The 23,374-nt window shown below is 25.6% G+C and overlaps 3 protein-coding genes across 4 annotated transcripts; all 3 read left to right on the forward strand.

Moving 5' to 3' along the window:
- Nucleotides 1-2,400: 2,400 nt before the first annotated feature.
- On the forward strand, nucleotides 2,401-6,365 carry LOC145838063 (serine/arginine-rich splicing factor 4-like). Of its 2 annotated transcripts, XM_082945593.1 has the most exons (3): nucleotides 2,401-2,455; nucleotides 2,639-2,893; nucleotides 5,342-6,365. In XM_082945593.1, exons 2-3 carry the CDS (start codon nucleotides 2,851-2,853, stop codon nucleotides 6,058-6,060), a joined length of 762 nt encoding a protein of 253 aa, XP_082801719.1. In that variant the 5' UTR covers nucleotides 2,401-2,455; nucleotides 2,639-2,850; the 3' UTR covers nucleotides 6,061-6,365. The 2 variants fall into 2 exon arrangements, with proteins under 2 accessions (XP_082801719.1, XP_082801720.1); XM_082945594.1 differs by lacking the exon at nucleotides 2,639-2,893.
- Nucleotides 6,359-21,479, forward strand: LOC145838062 (propionyl-CoA carboxylase alpha chain, mitochondrial-like). The gene is made up of 18 exons (XM_082945591.1): nucleotides 6,359-6,434; nucleotides 10,375-10,443; nucleotides 10,500-10,547; nucleotides 12,111-12,293; nucleotides 12,976-13,029; nucleotides 13,756-13,924; nucleotides 14,734-14,824; nucleotides 15,156-15,246; nucleotides 15,553-15,730; nucleotides 16,123-16,221; nucleotides 16,748-16,860; nucleotides 17,839-17,982; nucleotides 18,225-18,360; nucleotides 18,708-18,858; nucleotides 19,225-19,318; nucleotides 19,688-19,858; nucleotides 20,153-20,255; nucleotides 20,522-21,479. The coding sequence occupies exons 1-18, from the start codon at nucleotides 6,378-6,380 to the stop codon at nucleotides 20,704-20,706; spliced, it is 2,136 nt and encodes a 711-aa protein (XP_082801717.1). The 5' UTR covers nucleotides 6,359-6,377; the 3' UTR covers nucleotides 20,707-21,479.
- LOC145838064 (uncharacterized) lies at nucleotides 21,471-22,908 on the forward strand. Its single transcript, XM_082945595.1, has 3 exons — nucleotides 21,471-21,673; nucleotides 22,134-22,364; nucleotides 22,752-22,908. Exons 1-3 carry the CDS (start codon nucleotides 21,506-21,508, stop codon nucleotides 22,881-22,883), a joined length of 531 nt encoding a protein of 176 aa, XP_082801721.1. The 5' UTR covers nucleotides 21,471-21,505; the 3' UTR covers nucleotides 22,884-22,908.
- The last annotated feature ends 466 nt before the right edge of the window (nucleotides 22,909-23,374 follow it).

The raw sequence follows: 23,374 nt of genomic DNA on the forward strand, positions 1-23,374 counted from the left end.
CAGTAGTAAAATTTCAATTTGACACAAAAAATCTATCATATAAATAAGATTTTTTGTCATCATCAAAAAATTATTTTATTAAAAACACCATTAAAGTAACTTCACAGTATCTTTTCAATGTTTTTATACTATTTAATACAGTTTCTTATAAAGAAATTAACCTAAAACTAAAATAAACCTAAAAATGTGTACTTTTAAAAACCTAGAAAAAATTTGGAAAACCTGGAAAAATATTTGAAAAACAAGTGGCAATCCTGTTACAAGCTAGATTTTGTAGAGTAAAAAAATTATCTCCTTCATTTTTTGAGCTAGAGACCTCAAACTTTCAGGAAATGTTCCTTTTATAATTTAAAAGACTTAAGGTTTCAATATTGAAAATGTTATAAAATTAGAATTTAGATAAAATAAACAAAATTATTAGGTGATTTTTTTTTTAAATAACTCTATTTTTCAAAGTTTAAAAATTTCTGCATTATAATCTATTGAACAAATACAAAAGCACTCAAAATATTTTGTCCTAAGACCTGGTGCGCAAAAAACCTTTTTTTGAAGGAGAAGATTTTTAGTGAAATAGTATTTTTTTCTTTGTTTTTAGTTTGCGCCTTCTATTATAAACCTGTTAAGGTCACCAACTTTGATTGCTTATATCTCCAAAAATACTTTGAATTTTTAAGAGGTTAAAAATTCTGATAGCTGAGATTAAACTCTATAAAATAAAATCAATTTGTTAAAATCAAGGTTGAACCCTCTATGCTCTTAGTGCACATTTTTCAGCTCCATGTTTTCAAATAGATGTTTTTTCTTTTGTGGTTTTTAATGGCTCAAATTCCATTTAAATGCTTACAATTATAAGTGAACATATTATTTTAACTACTAAGATGTTACTGACCAGAATATTATTATAATGGTTTTTTTCAAAAGTATCATTTAAAGTTTTGCTCACTTTCAATATCTCATTCTAATTTGAGCTTTTCTCAAAAACTCAGACTTGTTTGATTTTTTTGAAAAACTCATGTAAGTTAAGAATCTTTTTTAAATCTCAGTCTAGTTTTTTGGCTTTAAAATCTTTAACATTTCTAAAAAATTCTGTATTAGTAAATACTTGTTATTTTTTGGTATTTTTAGGTATTTAAACTTAGGTTACTAGTAGTTTTTTCTTCAGTTTTTATTACAAAATAGTTATTTATTTTTTATTTTCAGGCTGCTACTATTAGCAGGGTTGCTACTTTACCTGGAATGCTGGAAAAACATGGATTTTAACAATTCAGACAAAAAAACCTGGAATTTAGGAAATTTTGAAAAAAACCTGGAATTTTGAACAAAAACCTGGAGTTTTAACAGTTTTCACATGTTCAGTAGTAGTAAAATTTAGATTTGAAAATATCTATTATTAAATATCAAATATTAAAAATGAAGACAAAAAGCGATAATTTTTTGTCTTTATTTATAATTTTTTTTATTAAAAAACAATTTTTAAGTAGCTTTACAGTATCTTTTCAATATTTTTAGACTATTAAACACAGTTTTTTACCTAAAACATAACTTTAAACTAAAAATAGGCTCAAAAATGTGTACTTTTAAAAACCTGGAAGAAATTTGGAAAACCTGGAAACATTTGTTAAAGAACAAGTGGCAACCCTGTATTAGACTGGTTCTGATAGAAGATATTAACTTCATAAAAAATTGATTAACCTAGAGATTAAATTAGTAGAAAAATTTCAATATAAATTAACAATTATAGACTACAATTTTTTTCATTTCAAAAATTCTTTAAAATGTAATATATTACTATTTTTTTATCTACCTTTTTTTAAGTTAAAGACCTCCACTTTGCAGCAATTTATTGTAGTTCATAAATATATCTGCAGGATTTTTATTATTCTCAATAATAATTTCTATCACCAAAATACAAACAATTAAAATTTTTTTTTTAAAGGTTTAGGCTGTAAAACAATTATGCAAAAATTATCAAGTAAGATAGATACTTAGTGAAATAGTTATTCCATAAGGAACCAATGTAACTCAAATTTTGATTCTTTGAAAAATTATTTTAAATTGTAAAAATTTTCCAATTGTAATCAAATTTTACTACCAAGCTTAGTTATAATTAGAAAAATATATTCAAAATAAGTTTTTACCCTTTGCTATAAATTTAGATGGGCTAGGAAATAATAAATTTTTAATGTGATAACTAAATATGTAAACATTTTCATTTTTGCATAGGTAGAAATAAAGAAGTAATCAAGAATCATTCTTTTTTAAAAATTTCAAAAGTAATGCCTCAAAGTCTTAACATACTAGTCTAATTAGTTCTAACAGAATAAATAGTTTTCTAATAAACCAATTTTGTGACCTTTACTAGTAAATAATAGAAATAATACTTAACAAATATTTTCATTCAGGTTTAATCCTTAAATTTTTAATTTAGTTATCATTGCATATCACAACTCAAAAGGTGAGTTAGACTGTTTAGTTATATTTGCAACATTAATTTTTAAGTAATTAAATAAAATTGTCATTTAATTCATACTGTAAATGTTTAATTTTTTCAAATTGTAATTAGAGTGTTATATATAGACTTAACTAGTTGTAATTTAATTCAACTATTAATGTTTCTAACATGTAATATGTTTGTTAGTTTACAGGTTTCTGGTAGAACTTTTTCAAACTACCACCATGCTTAACATAACTCCATATTGGGGGTTCCTTCCTATTTTTCAAATCTTTTAACTGCTACAAAACCGATATAGTACCGAATATTTATAATGTGTGCTCAATCCTAAAGCACATATGAATGTCCCTAATCAATGTTCTATCTAATGTTCATTTCTATCTAACCTAATCTATCTAATGTTTCTCGGTTCTTTAAAGTTCTTTCTTGGTTCTAAAACAAGTTAGTAAGTTTAGTAGTATAATTATGTAGAAAGCAAATTGGATTAGACTAAGTAACATATAGCTAACTTGGACAAATTAGATATATATTTTTAAGATTTCTACAATAAAAATCTAAGGCTGGTTTTACCTTTATTTTATTTATAAATTAAGATTTTTTAAAATATATCTCTTTTTTGCTTCAAAAATAAAGATTTTGCAAAAAAGCTGCTCAAGTATTTTTATTAATTTATTTTATTATGATTTTAAAAACCATGGATTTATACAGCTTGACATTTTCTCAAATGTAAGTTTTAGCTTAAGCGTAAAAATGCTCATAGCTTAAAGTACTTATAATTTTTTTAAACATATAATTAGACTAGAACTATATAACTATAATTTTAATGAAAAAGTTGCCATTTATTTAAGTTGTTAAATTTTTTTAATTATAGTTAATAATAAAATTTACAAAAAACGATTGAACAGATTATAAAAGCTTGTAATGCTGTCTACAAAACCAAAAACTTTTTTCACAAATTTATATCGTAGAATAGTGTTTTTGTAACTTAAGCAACAAGATCTAATGTTTTTTAAACTTTAAGTTTATTAAATAGAATGCAACATAAATTTGAAATTAAGTGTTAATACTTATAATCCTACCCATAAACTTACACTGAATAATATTTTTTTGTTCAAAAAATGACGACTTAGTTAATTTAGTATTAAAGTATAATTAAATTTAAGTTTTTTATAAATAATTATTTTACTACTAAGTTACTAGAAACAAGGTTGCCACTTTACCTGGAAACCTTGAAAAACCTGGAATTTGAGAAATTTTGAAAAAAAACTGGAATTTTTAATAATTTTAACATTTTTAGTTGTAAAATTTTGATTTGACACAAAAATCTATCATATAATTAAAATTTTTTGTCATCAAAAATTTTTTATATTAAAAAACCCATTTAAAGTAACCTTACAGTATCTTTTCATTATTTTTATACTATTTAAACACAGTTTCTTAAATAGAAATTAACTTGAAACTAAAAATATACCCAAAAATGTGTACTTATAAAAACCTGGAAGAAATTTGGAAAACCTGGAAAAAAATTTGAAAAAACCAGTGGCAACCCTGTAGAAAATATTATTGTGAAATAGTAGAAGTATATACTATTACTTTAGTATATGAAAGATCTTGTACTAAAGTAATTACTATTATATTAGTTGATGAATAATATAAAAAAACTTGAGAGTATATATTTCTTGTTTAGTTTCTATTTCAAATTTTTGTATTTGTATTTTAATACGCATAAAAAACTCATTGAATATTTGTTAATATTAATTATTTAAAGTTCCAAAAACTAATACCAAAATGATCATTAAGAGAAAGAAGAACCATGGTGTATTTCAAATAATAATTAAATTGACATGTTTTTTTGGCTCTTGAAATATTTCTATAAAAAATTGAATTGCCAAGTTTTTTTTTTCTATTTTTTGACCTGTTATAGTTATATGATATATTATAAATATTTAAGTTCTTTATTTATATTTAATAAATATTGTTTCTTTTTCTAAAAATTTACAAGAAAATAGTTGAAAAGTCTGTTAGTATTTTAAACATACTTTAATCATCCTAGGGTTAAATCTATTTTTATCAGCCAATTAAATATAAAAATACTTTTTGTGTTTATGGAAGTTCTATTTATTTTCAAGTAATTTGATGTATAACTAAAAGCATAAATTTATTAAACTTATTTTTGGCAAATGATAAGTTATCCAATAAAGCTTTCTTAAAATTTAAGCTATATAGTAATACATGCATGTACGTTCAAAATATAACAATTTTAATAAATAAATAAGTAGTAAAAAAATAACTTGATAAGAATAATACCAAACACTGTTATTATTAATAAGTTAACATGAAAATATATTTCAGTTCTATCAAAAATTTTATTTTGTTTTTTAATGCATGTATATGTTGTAAATTTTGTTTGTAATTTATATATTAAATTACTATAACAAAAAGCAAATTATTATTAAAATAATTAAGCATAGGTCTTATGCATAAATAAAATAAATTTCATAGTCAATAGTACAATGGAATAGCTAATATCTAGTTTTCCTAATAATTTTTTAGTATGTTTCTAATTAGTATTTGTTTTTAAATAACTATTCATAAAAATTAACTGAAGCTTCAAACTAGATTTAATTTTATTACAAACTTACTGAAGTTAAAAAAAAAACATTCATTTAAAAGAAAATATGAATTTAAAGACATTGTGATCTATATAATTTACTTAGTGTTATTTTTAACAATAAACTTTAGATGATTTAAAATAACTTATAAATAAAACTGAAATTATCAAAGCTTGAGATGTTTTGAAATTAAGTTTAAGTCTTACAGATTTTATAAAATCTTTTCATTAATTGCCTAAAATTAATACATGATTTTAAATAACCTTTTCAACCACAGAAATGTCATCAAACAACGGTACACGTGTTTTCATTGGCGGGCTTTCCCCCAGAGCAAAAGAGTTTGACGTGGAGCGCTTCTTCAAGGGATTTGGCAAGATCCGTGACATCAACCTGAAGCAGGGGTACGGCTTTGTGGAATTCGATGACGCCAGAGACGCCGACGATGCAGTCTATGAGATGAACAACCAGTCGTTGTGTGGCGGTAGGATCACTGTTGAGCACGCCAAGGGAACTCCCCGATCAAGAAACTCTTACAATGACAGGGGAGGTGACAGATACGGGGGCCGCGGAGGCGGTTACGGTGGCGGAAGAGGCGGCTACGGCCGTGATGACCGCGGCAGCTTCAACGACAGGAACAGGTCCAAATACGGTCCGGCTTCAAGGACCAAGTACAGGCTGATTGTTGAGAACGTGTCGTCCAGGACGGGCTGGCAGGACCTGAAAGATTTGTTCCGCCCCGTTGTGGAGGTGGCGTACGCTGAAGCCCACCAGGGAGTCAGGGGAGAGGGCATCTTGGAGTTTCACTCCCAACAAGATCTCAACAAGGCAATGGACGAGCTTGACGGAACCGAACTCAACGGCAGGAAGTTGAAGCTGATTGAGGAAGGCGGCTTCAGGTCGAGATCAAGGAGCAGGTCCAGGAGCCCGCTGTCTCCCAGGAGGAGAAGCTACAGCAGGAGCCCAGCACCAAGGAACGGCAGCAGGTCCCCATACTAAAGGTGTGCAACAAGAGAAGAGAAATGAAGATTTTTTGTACAGACTTTCAACACACTGGAAAGACTTTTTCTGCAGAACTGTTTAATTTACCGTCTACTAAACTTTTACACGCTCTGATTATATGTTATAAATTTATCACAAAAAGTTAACTGTTTCATTTCAAACCATTTAAGCTGATTCCTTTTTAAATGATTATAATAAGTACAAACAATTGTGATTTCATTGCTTTTAAGTGGTCGTATTGCTTTATTAAAACATCTGCTGTCGTTTTTCTCGTTGTAAATATGTTAATAAAAACAGATCTGTTTAAATAAATTATGTTGTCTCTGAAAGGAGCTTCTCGCGTTCTAACAACTCAGAACATATCTCGGCTGGTGAGTTGTTGTTCTTATATTCTTACTTAAAAATAAGTAGAATAATTTTTACAAAGACTAATAATTAAGTAGGGTACAAGTTAGTTAACAAGCGGGTTTCGTATATAATAAAAGTATTTTAATACTATAAGTTAATAGTAAATCATTCCAATAGCTTCTAAAAAACATCATTTTAAGTATCATACCCTAGTTAAGCTCTTAGTGATTTAAAGGTCTATAATAATCGTAAGATAACTGTAAGATGGGGTTTTATAGAAAACTTTGTAGCTTTAATACTTGGGTCTCATGTAAATAAAAATATCTATTAAATAAAATAATTTATTCTACAAATATTAGATATGAAGCTTTGAAATCATCCATATTCAGCTTTGTGAGATATTTAAATATCAAGTTGATTATATTACCATGAGTATGTCCCAAAGGTTAGTATAACATACTTCTTCTTAGAAGATATTAGAAAAGGGTAATGGAAAAACTAATTCATCACTTAAGATTTAATAATATTTAGATTATGGTGGGAATTTAACCAATCTTTGTATTTTAACCCTGACTTGCTGATTCAAAACACAAAATTAGACTGTTTTATTATACAAGTATTTGAATAATGTATAATCAAATATGTTTAAAGTAGTTAAACAAACAAATTTACTATTGTAACTCTACTTGAAAAATCAATGATGTAGTCTTACTTAACTTTTTCTTTTTATTTTGTGAGGTAAGTAATTAATGCTTGCTCATCATTGTGTAGTTAAAATATAATCTTAAAGTCTCTTTAAAACTTGAAAAAAAACATGATTTATTCAAATTACGTAAAGTTAAAAAAAATAATATCACATAGAAAGCACTGTTTAAATTAAAGTTATTAAAGATAATGTTTAAAATTTCTATTTTAAAAATCTTTTTTTAAACAAATAAATACTTTTTAAAGATTTTAACACACCAGCTAAATTATTCATCAAAATGAAAATAAAAGTTTAATAAAATATAATCAACAAAGAACATTTATGTACACTTTTTGATTTTAATAATACTTTTTTTTAAATAAAACAATGTGTATGCAGTTACTTAAGCTGTACTACTGAAGATTTTGATATTTACTAAGATATTTGTGTCTTCAACAATATTAAGTACCTCATGTCCACTAGACAGAGGAAAAATAAAATTCTAGAATTAAATAAACTATTGTTAGTAGCTTAAATATTTAAGTGGTATATTTTGCTAGCTAACTTTATTTAAATTTTAAGGTGTAAGAAGAAATAAACAAATTTTTTACAACTTGTTTTTGTTGAGTTTTAACTAAGCTACAAGTTGCTTTTCACATTACAGAATTATAATCAAACTAATTTTAAATATATACAACTCAATTTTTAGGAAGTTTTCTTTTATCATTTAGAAATATCTCTCATAAGTAACTTTCTAATGAAACTGGTCATAAAATTTTTATTTTTTGTTATAATATTTAGTTTGTTACTACTGATTTTCTAAATATTTCAAGAAGTATTAATTTTTTTTATAGGTATTTATCTCAAATATTATAAGAGGAGATAGTTATAGAGATTTTTATTTATTTTTCGTTTTAGTTTTCTTCTCCCATAAGGAGCCCATTGCACTATCCAAATTTGACTGGCATATCTTAATTAGTTTAATATTTATAATCTGTAAAGTGCAATATGTAGCTTTCTTAAAAGTCTACAAAATGTTATGTAGTTGTTTATAAAAAAGTTATTTACCCCCATATGGTCTTTATTATATCCCATAACCAATATTTTATACTTAGCAATAGTTGCTAATTTATTTACTTATTAGGTAACTAGTTTTGTTTTTAATTTGTTTTTTACAGTTATTGTAGGTCACTTCCTTTTTTGTATTTAAATAATTCCTAAATGTTGCTGAAAGGTTTGTTACCAACTTAAAGTTTGGTATTTTTAGTTTAATTAATTTTTTTTATGTGTGTAGTTAATCTGAAGTAAGCATAGTTTTTATAATCACATTTTTTAAAACTTATTTTATTACTTCAGTAAAACTCCATCTAAAGATGTAAGCATACACTTTTATTAGTTTAACTAAATCTTGAAATTGCTCTTGAAACTTCTATTTTAATAAATTAAAATTAATTTAGGTAAAATTCACAACATACTTTATTGTATACAAACTTCAAATGTGAACCCCCTTAATTTTTTGTTTTATATGAAAATGTTCAACTCACTAACTTTTTTTAGTAACTTTTATCTTTTAGGACACTTAAAAGTGTTCCAGCATTATAAAGTATTTAATGTCTAAGATAAAAGTAAACAAAATTAATTTTAAAAACAAGTTGGGACCCCTTGTGGCCTTAAGCTTTTATTATACTGTTGTAAAATAAGCTTGAGAAAAAGTTTTAAATTAAAATAGTTTAAACTAATATAACATTTATTTTATTTGCATTTTAAATGTAGTAATTTTTTTAGTGATAACTGTATTTACATAAACTAAAACTTTCCAAATAATTGTTTTAGTAATAATTAATATACTACAATGTTTTAACTACAAAAGTAAGTAATTTTTAATTTTATGAAGTTTTTTTTTAAATTGCTATAATATTTTTTATTGTAAGGTTTAAATTATTAAAAAAATATTTTAAGTTACCCAATTTTATATAAGTAAAGGTCATTAAAGTTAGTTTTTTGTCAGCATGTAATTTTAGAAAGAAATTGTTCAAAAATTGGTATCAATTTTAAATGGTTAAAAACTGTTGGTATTAACGTTGTTACAGTTTGCAAAAAGCTAAATATAAATAATTATTTTGACTTAACTTACTGACGAAAAAAAATATAGTCAATAGAAATATTATAAAATATATGTTTTTTTCATTATTATGTTTGCCACACACCCAAGCTACTCAGAATAACTCAGCAGGTTTAAAATTTTGAAAATAAAGTTTTTATTTAAACAGGCTTGTTTTATTTATTTTTTAATCTCAGGTTACTTTTATTTACTTTTTTTAAATTGGGTTTTTTTTTTTAAGTTTTAATATTATAATTTTTTAAATTTAGGTATTTAAGCTTGATTAATTTTTTTCTTCAGTTTTTGACCCTTTTTTTCTAATTCATCACAATCTCAAGATTTTTTTTGCTTCACAGAATGGCAACCTTGACATCAAGTAATTTTATTCAAGTTAGGTTAGAAAAAATTATTTTTGTATTTGTTTTTTATTTTGGTTAGTATACAATTAAATAGTTTTCAATGAAAATTGGTGTCCATTTTATAAATTTGATTACTATTGTTACTTACTGTTTGATTGTAGTGTTTTTATACACTGTAAACAGCAAAATATGAATTATTGTTTTTAATTGAAACTGTCAAAAAAATTTAATAAAATTAAGTTAATAGTTTTTATTTTCACCATATTACTATAATAAAAACTATTACATATATGTACATTCTATGTAAAAACAAGTATACTATTGTCAAAAGTATTTATTCTAGATACCTTACTAACTTATACTATGACTCATGCTACTAAAATCAAATTATAAATACTACTTTTAGTTAAATAAACTGTTTTTAATAATACTGTACCATGTAATAATTTGTTATTGAATTTGTTTGAATTTTCTGATAAAAATATAAATTTGTAATAAACTTAAAAACTAAATGGTGCATTATTATTTTTAACTACAAGATTTATTTATCAAAAAATATTTCAATGGGTACCCTTTTAGATTTTAGTTATTCAAAAGTATTGATATATGTAATAAAATAAAAATAGTATATGTTTAATATATAACTTATTAAAAATTGCTTGATATTTTCTTTACAGGGTACAAGAAATATTTACCAAAACTAAGTTTCAATAAATATATTTATAGTTTTAATTAGCATAAAAGTACTCTCATAAATAATAAAACTGTAAATAAAATATGTCGAAACTAAATAAAAAATTACTTACTATTTTGACCAGGGTACAAGATTTCTCTATCAAAACAAGGCTGCCTACTTTTCCACAACAGAATCTTCAAATGGAGAAAAAGTAAAATTGATATTTCAAAATATTGTTTTGTTTTATTTTAACAATTTATTTTTTAGACATTCGACAAGATATTGATTGCCAACCGAGGAGAAATCGCTTGCAGGGTAAGTTTAATATCGAATATTTGATTTTAGTAATATCAAAAAATATAAGTCCAAAATACTAGAGTGTTTTTTGTACTTTTGTTTTATTTAATTAATTGTAAACTAATCAGAATTTTGTTAATGTTTTTATATGATATTTTTTAAGTGTTATAAGAAATTTTAAGATAAAGTTGACTTGATTAATTACATATTTTAGACTGCAATTATAATAAGTTTCAAGGTTGCACACATTTTGAAAACGCATTATAATTTGTTTTTGTAAAGAAAAACAAAGATTATTGTTTTGATTTTTGTCAAAGAGTTAATCGAGGTTTTAAAACCGCAACCATATGACATGTGTATTGTAGAAAATAGTCAATATATAAACTATACAAATGACATAAGAAGTTAAAAGAAAATGGTTTAAGTGTTTAACTAATTACAGGTAATTTAACAAATACGAATGGCTCAAAGGCCTCAAAATATATTTTTTAATGTATAAATTTATAAACTACCTAAAAATTATGGTCAAATAAAATGAATTTAAATAATTTAAAAGTTTCTAGATTCATCAAAGAAAATTATATCGTTTTACGTGCTAATTCCAATGTTTTATATGCTGAATCTTTATTTTATTTTTATATATTTATTTTTATATATTTTCTCATTATAATTTTATATACTAGCGGTTTCATATCACATGTGAGTCTTGTTTAAATCTAGACAATGTAATATTACAAAATTCTAGTAACTTTATTACTATTATGATAAACAAGAAAAAAATATTTGTAGAGCGATGGTAATTTTTTTAAGTTTAAAAAAGTATTTCTTTTTAAAAGACTTCACTAAATACTTAGACATATTAAAATTATCGTTTTTGGAAGTGTCTATCTTTTAAATTTTAAGTCCTACAACAAAAACGTCGGCGAAAGTCTACAGAGCCTAAACCTGAACTTTCGTGCCGTGAGATAAGCTCAATTTAACATAAGGTTTGATCATGAAATTCGATCATACCAAAGGCTTGTGGTCTAATGATCGATTTGGTGTGATCAAACCTTGAATATAAAACCAACAACATAAAGACATTGTTATTTGACTTATCTTGTATATTGATGGACCAACTTTTATCAATAATTTAATTTGATTATTTTGAGTAGTTTTATAGGTCTTTATCACACAGTCTATAAAATCTAATCAGAAAGTTTGAATAAATTTCAGAAATTTTTAAACTTGTTTAGACAATTAGTAATTCAATTATCATATTAGTTTAAAGTTTTTGAACGATACAGTATTGGTTTCAAAACATAAAAACAACATCCTTTTAGGTGACAGAAACTAGCAAATTAAAAATGTAAGATTGTCCCAATACACTAACCATTTATTGTTTACAGAAACTTGGTCTTTTTGTTTTTAAACCTTACAGTTACAGCAAATTGAAAATAACTTTTATAGAAAAATTACAAGTCTGGTTTTAAAATTTTGGCTTACTAAAATATTTGTGTACACTTTTAGATAACTCGCAATAATATTTGTGTACACTTAATAAATATGAAAATAACAATATACATGTTATAATCTTCTTAGGTAATGAGAACATGCAAGGACATGGGAATACAAACAGTAGCCATCCACAGTGAAGCGGATAGTAACGCTGTTCACACTCTGATGGCAGATGAAAGAGTTTGCGTGGGACCAGCGCCCTCCAACGAAAGTTATCTCAACATTCCCGCCATTTTGGACGCCATCAAAACGACTGGTGCTCAGGCTGTAAGTTTTATAATTTAAATATCATTAACAGGGTGTTTTTTTTTATATTTAAAATATTAGCATTTATTGTCGTATTAAAAAACACTTACTGCACCTTGTACTAACTATTGAAATTTATCAGAAGGTATAAATAGAAAAGCTAACTTGATAAATAGATCAGGGTTGCCACTTTACCTGGAAACCTGGAAAAACCTGGAATTTGAGATATTTTGAAAAAAAACCTGGAATTTTGATGAAAAAACCTGGAATTTTAAATAAATTTAACATTTTCATTTCGATTTGACACAAAAGATCTATCATATAAATAATTTTTTTTTGTCATCATCAAAAAATTTTTGATTAAAAAACACATTTAAAGTATCTTTACAGTATCTTTTCAATGTTTTTATACTATTTGAACACAGTTTCTTATATAGAAATTAACTTAAAACTAAAAATATACCCAAAAATGTGTACTTTTAAAAACCTAGAAGAAATTTGGAAAACCTGGAAAAATTTTTGAAAAAACGAGTGGCAATCCTGATAGATGCATTCTATGTTTTCATTAAAAAATTGTTTGAATTCAACTATCTAAAAGTTATACAGTATTTGTTAAATTTAAGTACAAGTATATATATTTTTTAATATTTAACATGTTCTATAACTTTTTTACAAAAAATTAAATTATAGTTCAATTTTACAGGTTCACCCTGGATATGGGTTCTTGTCGGAAAATAAAAATTTTGCTGACGCCTTGGTAAGTATAAAAACTAAACTTTATGTTTGTTTAAACTTGAAAATAAATTTTATTGTTACATATCAAAAATATTTTATTTATTCTGAAATTTTAGCTATTTTTGTTGGTCTTTTAGTTGACTGAACTCTGTTTAGTTTTTAAATTATAAAAGTTGCCTATTTATTTTTGCCTCATAAAATTTTGGCACACATAAGAACCTCTTATTTACTATATTTATATAATTTATTGAAAAACTACGATTTTAAAAATACTGGTACATATGTTTCATAAAGCTAAACGCTTTAATCATTAGCCAGTTCAATTTAAAATAAAAAGGACTTTACTGATGATTAAAGCATTTAGCTTTATGAAACAAATGTACCAGTATTTTTTAAATCGTACTTTTCCAAAAAATTATTAAAAAGCTCTTTAAGTGGGCTCTGTAGAAGATGTTCAAGTTTGAATAATAACCTTATTATATACATATTTATTTACTCAGTTTATATTAAACTTGTTCAAATATTTGTTTTAAAATTTAAGTAATTATATGTCACTTTAATATTTTGTATAAAGCAATTGTTTTTGGTTAAACTAAAATGATTTTTTTATGCTCTAAATTTTTTTTTAGTTAGAAATTTTATCAATAGCTCAAGTTAAATAACTTAATAACCGGAAATTAGCTTGGTTCTTAAGTAGACTTTTACTGGTATATATGTTTTAAAATTATCACTGGTTTTACTCTCACAGGACCAAGCAGGAGTGAAGTTCATTGGACCGGGTACATTCGCAATAGATTCCATGGGAGACAAAATAAAATCGAAACAAATTGCGGCAGCAGCAAATGTGAACACAATACCAGGGTTCGATGGAGTTGTTGAAAATGTTGATGATGCTGTAAAGATTGCTAATGAAATCGGTAATTTGATTTAATATATTTTCAATAAAGTCAACTAAGTATAGCTTTAACTTAATACTTACCTGGAAGAGTTTTTATTACCACTAGTAATAAAAGTATCTTAATAAAAAGCGTTGATAATATCAAATTATATATGTTTTGAAAATTTCTACACAGTAGATTATTAAAAGAAAAGTCCTGTGCACACCAGGTTGTTAAGTAAATACTCTTCTTATAAAACTAATTTTAGTTGAATATACTGTGTTAAATAAAATTTCAAACTCATTACCAAAAAAATTGATAATTCAGATAAAAAATATCTTCTCAAAAATTTAGGACGTTTTAGCAGGTAAATTTGTTCAAAAGATTTCCCTGGATATTTTTTAAATTTCGTTGGAACCCTTTATTTAAAAACGGTTTGTTCTATTATGGTCTATAATTTTATTGTTACCATGATATTCTTTTCTATTTTACATGCAAAAATACTTACCTTATTGATAGAACTTAATCTTCAATTATTTTAGCTCAAGTTAGAGTTTAAACAACCGAGATTCCCATTAATCTGTGTAAATAAAGAAAAGGTCATAAGTGCTAATAAGTCAAAACATTAAGTTTGTTAAAGTGGTCCTACAGTTGCTACTTAAAAAGTAATTAATGCTATCAGAATACATTGATAACCTTTAGCCGGGTTGGACCTTTTTAAGTAGAACTCTTTGAAAAAGTATAAACTAATACGGTTGTTTATGTTCATATTATTTTAAACTACATCACCACCATGACAACTCATGTATCCATCGCAACCAACTAAACCCGTGTATCCATGACAACAGGATACCCAGTGATGATCAAGGCATCAGCTGGAGGGGGAGGAAAGGGAATGAGGATTGCATGGAACGATGAGGAGACCAAGGAAGGTTTCAGGTATAAAGTTAGATTATTTATATATATTAAGTGAAATAAGAGTGTTTGCTTGCTGTTGGGGTGTTCTTGAGGGGCCATGAAATTGAATAAATTTTTAGCGTTCTTCATAAATTTCTTGATTAGATTTCATTATATTTGTAAGAATATTGTGTTAGTTATAACTATTATAAAATTGCTAATGATAGTATCAAACATATGGTTAAAATGCAATTGGAAATGCTCTGTTTCTTGTGGAATAATAGCAGAATTTTTTTCTTTAAAAATGCTAATTTCAGGTTCTTTAATTAATTAAATTTAACAAATTAAGCTTTTAATTGATTAGTTATTTCAGGTTTTCATCACAAGAGGCAGCATCGAGCTTCGGTGATGACAGATTGCTTATTGAGAAATTCATTGATAACCCCAGACATATTGAAATACAAGTTAGTAAAATAAATATTTATACATATTATCACACTCATACTAACATAAACTACTTGAAACTGCTTTCCTGAATAACAAGCTACATTTTATAACTTAATTATTAGTTTTATTTATTCGAACATAATGATTTTTCTACTAGTTGTTACGCTTTTTTTCATCTTCTTGTTATTATTTTATTTTTATTTTTTCAACTTTGTTTCGCAGTAAAATTTTTTAGTTTTTGAGTCTCAACACTCTTTATTTTATATAAAACTCAGTTTTTTCACTTCAAAGAGTGGCAACCATGAGTATTTACCCTCCCACAGGTAATATGCGACGGTCATGGCAACGCGTTGTGGCTGAACGAGCGCGAGTGCTCCATCCAGCGGAGGAACCAGAAAGTTGTGGAGGAGGCGCCCTCTGTTTTCCTTGATGACGTCACAAGGAGACAAATGGGAGAACAGGCAGTTGCTCTTGCTAAAGCTGTCAAGTATGAAAGTGCAGGTTATTTATTATTTTATTTCGTTTATTATTTTTATTATTATATTAGTTACATATTAGTTTAATGTTGCGCTTGCCAAAGCTGTAAAGTATGAAAGTGCAGGTTATTTTATTTTATTTATTATTGTAAACTTTAGCTCTTCTAAGGACTCTTTAATAAGAAAATAGGAAACAGTGAATTTTTTTATTCTACTTTATTATACTTTGAAAATATATTTTAGTACCTTAGATAACTATTCAAACAAAATTCTGAAACTAGTCACAACCTTAATAATTTAAAAGTATTAATGTTTATAAAAGAAGCAATTTTTAAGTTAAATTTATAATATCCCCTTCAAATAAATGATTTCACTACTTCTATAGTAAAGTAGTTTTAAAATGAAACAAATTCACAGGTACCGTTGAGTTTTTAATTGACAGCCAGAAGAATTTTTACTTTTTGGAAATGAACACAAGATTGCAAGTAGAACATCCAGTTACTGAACTTATTACTGGTTAGTTGTTTCAATTAAATTGTTTCTTGATGGATTTGTTAAAATCTTATCTAATAGCTTATTTTTACTGTAAAATATTTAAACCTTACGACTTTATTACATTTTCATTCTTAGTGAACTTGTTTGAAAATAAAAAAATTGGAAGAAAAATTAAAAATTAAAGTTAATTTACTTAGTTTACAGAACGTTAAACACTGCTGGTTAAAATTTTAAAAACTAATAACCCAGTTACTGAACTTATTACTGGTAAAATTTATTTGATTAATATATGAAATTTATTTAGTAATTTAAAGTTACTGAACTTATTACTGGTTAGTTGTTTCAATTAATTTATTTTGTTGTTGGAATTAGTGAAATTTAATATTCAATAGCTTATTTTTACTGCAAAATATTTAAGCATTACGACTATACTGCATTTTATTTTGAGTGAACTTGTTTGAAAACAAAAAGTTTTTAAATAACAATCAAAATTAGGGCAAACTAATAACTATCAAATAAATTACTATCAACATGTTTTACTTTTAAGGTGTGGATTTGGTAGAACAAATGATTCGAGTCGCTTCTGGTCACAAATTGGTTCACACACAAAACGATATTGGTATAAATGGTTGGGCTATAGAATGCAGAATATACGCTGAGGTATTTATCTATTATTTGTTATATTAAATTAAATTATATTGGAATAAATGGCTGGGCTATTGAGTGCAGAATATACGCTGAGGTATTTATTTGATAAATAATATATAAAGTATTATTATATTGGAATAAATGGTTGGGCTATTGAGTGCAGAATATACGCAGAGGTTTTAATTTATTTTTTGTTATATTGAATAAAATTATATTGAAGTTAATGTTTGGGCTATAAAATATAGGATATACGCTGAGGTATCAATCTATTATTTGTTATTAAATAAAATGATTTTGGAATAAATGGTTGGGCTATAGAATGCAGAATATACGCTGAGGTATTAATTTATAATCTATTATATTAAATAAAATTATATTGGTATAAATGGATGGGCTATAGAATGCAGAATATACGCTGAGGTGTTTATTTGATATTTGTTATATTAAATAAATTGATATTGGTATAAATTAAGTGCATAATATACGCTGAGGTAGCATTTCTATGTGAAAATCAAATTAATATTACGAAATATTTTGAAAGTGTGATGTGATATAACCCATATATTGTAGACAACTTTTTCAGAAAACAAAGTTTTTTAAAACTCTTTTGCAATGGTATTGTGAAATGCTTTTTTTTTCTTTATGATTAAAGAACATATAGATTGATTTAACTCTTGCATTTATAAATAGTTGTAAAGTTTAATAATTCAATATCAGTCATGTAAAAGTTTCGCAGACAGCCAAAAACAAAACTTTGATTCCTTTAATTTTTCTTTAATTTAAGTATCTTTATTCAAAATACTATTATTTATTTGCTTTTTTATGGAATACTAAAAAATTTTTAACAAATTTAACTTGTAAAATAAACAAGTTTAACCAAATACAACCATAATTAGTATGATCTCAACAGGGTCGATACGAATCATTCAATTTGTTGATTAAATTGTAGCACAAATAATATTATGTTTATACTTATAAATATTTATTCAGGATCCATACAAATCGTTCGGACTCCCATCTATTGGTAGACTTCACGGGTATCAGGAACCAACCCACCTTCCAGGAGTCAGATGCGATTCAGGAATCAGAGAGGGTTCTGAGATCAGCATCTACTATGATCCAATGATTAGTAAGGTAGATTATTCTTTATAAGCTGTAATATAAAATTAAAAGTCCAAACATATTTCATCATCAAAAAATATTTACTTATTAAACTTTAACTGGAGTTATAATCTTGCTGAAAATAAAACCAAAAAAATATATAGTAGTAAAATTTTTAGTAATTTTATGTTCTTATAATGATTTTTTATTATGTCGAATCTTTTGTCTACACTATAAAGAAAATATTAAAGTATACTTATTTTTGTTTCTCTTAGTTGGTGTCATACGGTAAGAACAGAGATGAAGCCATAGCAACCATGACGTCAGCACTTGACAATTACGTCATAAGGGGAGTTACCCACAACATTCCGTTGTGTCACGAAGTGTTACGTCACAAAAGATTCATTGAAGGTTTGTGAAGTCAATGTATAAAAACTCCAATAGTAGTTTTAAATAAAAGTGTAAAACCCTGAGTATTAAATGTAGTTTATTTATAATTTTAAAACTTGTAATTTAAAAAAAAGTATATATTACGCTTTTCTAATAAACAACTTTATATAACTAGCTTTCTCGTATTATTTTTATAAAATAAACTTTTTGTTTAAATTTTTTATCAGTCAGAAACGTGTTAAACAATATCACCAATGTATTCACAGAAAAAAACTATATACCTTAAACTATATTGAATATCGCCATAATTTTTAACATGCGACATTTCAACTTTTGAGTGTATTAAAATGTCACCAATAAATCAACAGGCGACATTTCAACAAACTTCCTACCTGAGGTTTACCCGGACGGATTCATGCCGCCCAAACTCAATCAAGCGGAACGAAAAGATCTTGCTGCGATCACTTGTGCTTTCTTCGCAAGGAAAGAAGCTATTAGCAGGAGTATTTCCACTACAAAGTCAGTGATTTATTTATAACTGTATACATTTAAAATAGAATAATGTATATTAATAAAAAATATATTAGTTTAGTATTTTTACAACCAAGTTAGATATGAATTTATCTTTTGAAAAAAATATTTGTTTTCAAAGCTGTTTGTAATAGAAAGAGTCTGAAGGAAACAAGCTCATTGAAATATGCTAAAAAACATATGTCTATAACAAAAAGTTAGAATTAATTATTTATATCATCAAGAATAATGTGTTAAGTATAATTAAGTTATCAAAATGCAATTTTAGATGGTTTCCGAACCTGAGCAGTTTACAATCATCCCGTTTTCATAGCAATATGTGGTCAAAACTAATTATTTCAAATTATTTCGCAGGAGCAATCCACACGCACAACAGAAACTTCAAGTGAAAATAGAAGATGAAATAACTCATGCAACAATTGATATGGCTGATAATAGAATCGTTTCTGTGAGTGTTCTTATTTATTTAACATAATTAATTTCCAGTTGTAAAATAAAAATGTATTTATTAAGAATAGTAACAGTTATGTGTTTTAGTTTTTGTAGTGTGAATTAAAAGACATAATATTTAGAAATTAACTTGCTTTGAAAGTTTGATTTAATCAGTGAAGAGTAGAGTAACTTGTAATATTCACGTATATTTAACAAATATAGGCAAATAATTTGCGTCTAAAAGTGAAATTATTTACAAACAAAGGTCATCAGTAATAATTTCTATATACATTCCAAATAGTTTATCTACATAATGATTATTTCTGATCAATTATGAAATAGCCAACCATTACATACAATACGAATTTACATTATGACATCACAGGTGACCATAGAAGGGGGAGAGTCAATAATGATCAACAATGATTCATGGTGTTTATCGCAACCAGTACAGCAAGTAAATATGGTTGAAAATGGTGTTGAAACATCTAGAACTGTTCAGTGTATGAAGTCAACTCCTACTGGATTGTTCAAACTTCAAATCGATGGAAAAATTGTTAGTATTGATAGATACTAATTTTTATTGTAATTTGGCTAATATTTAGTAATAGTCTAAACTCTTATAACCGACATAGAATTGTAGGTATGGTTATAGTGTACTTTAAACTTACACTACACACAAATAACAAAATTTATCTAACTAATACTGATATTTAATAATTCTTAAGGCTACTGTTATAAAACTAGAGTTCTTAAACAATGTTGTAAGCATTTGTGTAACTTTTAAGTTATAAGATTATTACTAAAGATTGTATTATAGTTTATATTATTATTTAATATATTCACACAGTACGAAGTAGAAGTAGTCTCAGAAAAAGTAGCAAAATATCGCAAATATATGCCAGTTAAAATACCTGAAGATACAAGCTCTGTTGTTAGGAGCCCAATGCCTGGTTTGTAGAAGTTTATTATAAATAGGAATAAAAATTTAGTAAATCTTGTGCTTATAATATTCACATTTTTCAAAAATTTTTTAATGTTTTAAGTGTGTAACAGAAACCTATTCATAGAAGTTTATTTACCATTAAATATATAAAAATGTATTGCTATTGTTTTTTGAACCCTTAACACACATAAAGGAGCTTATTCGATTGTTGCAAATCTGCAAAAAAAAAGTTAAAATGCAAGAGCTAATTCTTACAAATGTAATTTTTAACAGGCAAGGTTTTATCAGTAAATTGCAAAGTCGGAGACACTGTGTTTGAAGGACAGGAGATTTGCGTTGTAGAAGCCATGAAGATGCAGAACTCATTGGTAGCCAGCAGAGATGGCGTTATTAAATCACTACATTGTGAGGAGGGCCAAAATATCGGTGAAGACGATCTTCTGATCGAACTTGAATAAAAAATTATGATCAATATGTAGCTTGGTTGAAAATTATAAAATTTGTACTGAAAATAATTGATATCTGTCTAGTTTTAAGTTATTCTTATAGCTGTTCAAATCAGTAATTAAAAAAATATTCTAGACTGTATTTGAACAATAAGTGCATATAAATAGAAAAATCCATTAAGAGTTAAAAATTTAAATCAAGCTACATCTAAAATGCCAAATATGTTTGCTGTTAGGTGGTGTTGCTACTTAAAAACTGTGTTTTGATTTTGAACTATGCTTAGTTTATTCATGTTAAAGTATTTTACCACTATTTACTAGTTACTGCACTTTTAGCTAAAATTTTAATTATAATTTATATTGCTTTTATACTTAGTGAGATAACATAATCGTGTTTTTTGTTATTCAAGTTTTTTGTAGGGTATATATAATTGTTTATATATAAACAAATCAATGTATTTTTATTTATACCTCTCTCTGTAAAAATAACATTCTTTTAAAGATTTTTAAGTAAAAAAATCGTTATAAATTCATTTTTAGCTTTTTGAAATTACACAATATGCATTTAAGTTTTTGGTTAATCAATTTTAAAATTTAATTTATTTTTTAAAGGGTATTCTTTAATAAGGTTGTACTTGATTTATTTATTCAAAAAAATTAATGTCGATTTTTGCCTTTGATATTTTCAAACTGAATAAATTAGTGTCCAAAAATGTTTTGTATAATGTGTTTAAACTTTCATATAATAAATCTAAATAAAAAGCTTTATATTAATTAAAATAATGTATTTCAGATATATTGTAATAGTAAAATGTTCAGAAACATAGAAATAAAAGCAAAAATAGACCAAGATTTTGATGCGTTTATCAAACTAGTGAACAAAATAGCAGATGATAGTAAATCTGAAATACTACATCAACATGACATCTTCTATAAATCTCCAAATGGAAGATTGAAACTCAGAATTATCAATTCAAATGTTAGTTTAATTGTTATAATTGGCAGTTTTAAATTTTTGACTATTACTTTAAAGTAGACCGCCTAGAATTTTGCTTAAAAGTTTTTTTTAATTTATCTGTGTAGAATATTATTTTATAAAAGCAGTAGATACGTTACTTACTTGATCTTATAATGATCAAGCGATACTTTATAAGCTTTAGTTGTAACAAAACTTTTTATTTGATAAGTAAATAAAGTTTTGAACATTTATAGTCATGGTTTTTAAGGGTAAGAGGATTATTATATATTGTGCTTATTAAGAGCTTAAAAGTCTTTTATTATTTTGTTCTTGCTTATGCACTTGTAAAAAAAATATTCATAAATGCTACGGAAATTTGAGTTTCTATAAATTTCTAGTATCGCGTTTACATTTAAAAGTAAAAGTGCTCATACTGTGAATAGATAAAAATACATAAACACCATTTTAAAATTCAACACAGAACACAAAAAGATCTGAACTGATATTCTACAAACGAAGCGACCAAGAAGGCCCCAAACTGTCAACTTACTCCATATCTGAAGTTAGTGACCCGCAATCGATGGACCAAGTGTTAGGTGACAGTATGAACAGAATTGGTCAAGTTGTCAAGACCAGATACCTTTATATGTGCAAGCAGACAAGAATACATGTTGACAGGGTTGATAATCTTGGTGATTTCATGGAACTAGAAGTTTGTTTTGTAAATTGTATTAGTTTAAATTTTACTTTTGGTATTTTAAGATTTGATAAAACTTTTGATTTCAATCTAAGTTTACCTTGATAGAAGTAGTCAATAAAACTGAAGTTTTTAATTTATTAATTAATTAAAAATTTAATGTTTCAGTCTGACTTTACAAAAATGTTTTAAACATAAGTTTGGTATTTATAAAATTAATAATAATTATCATAGTGATAGGTGTTCATTTTCCTATTCTTGGTAAAAAAAAACAGTACATTGATTACCATACAGTCTGTAATAGATTGAAATTAATTCAAGTATTATAATTAATGATTAAATTTTTTTAATTTATTTATATTTAATAAAATACTTTAAATGAAAGAATAAGCATATTCACAGGTGGTTTTAAGACCTGAACAAACAATAGAAGAAGGAGAAAAAATTGCAGAAGGTTTGAAAAAATCTCTTCAAATAAAAAATGAAAATCTTATCACTGGAGCTTATATGGACATGATACTAGCTAATAATTAATATTTAATAAATATAATTTAGATTAATTAATTTCATACCATTCCTTTACTGTTGTAATTTTTACTAGAGAAAATTTAGGTAATATTAGTAGTTAGTTGTAATTTTTTCAGTAAACTATTTTCTAATCAAATAGATCAATTCTTTCTAATTACAGTTATTTAAATTTTTTTATCGCTTGTTTTGTATAAGAAAACTTCCTTGCAAAAAAAGAGTATATATATATTATATATTTAGTAAATATTAAATAGATGTAAAAATTTTAGTAGTTTTGTTCTAAAACTTTTGATTTCTCGTGGCTGGTAAATAAAAAAATCAAATCAACTGGCTCATTCAGTTAAATTTTTTATTTCCTGTTTTATTGTAAAATTCTTTGCAAGAAAATGCGTGTATATATGTATATAATTATTAGATTCAACTCAAAATTGAGATTTTTTGATTTATTCAAAAGTTAAAAAAATTGCAGATATTAGGGTTCATTAAAATAAAATGGG

This window comes from Thalia democratica, chromosome 6, assembly GCF_965202585.1.
Source record: "Thalia democratica chromosome 6, ktThaDemo2.hap1.1, whole genome shotgun sequence".
Lineage (NCBI taxonomy): Eukaryota > Metazoa > Chordata > Thaliacea > Salpida > Salpidae > Thalia > Thalia democratica.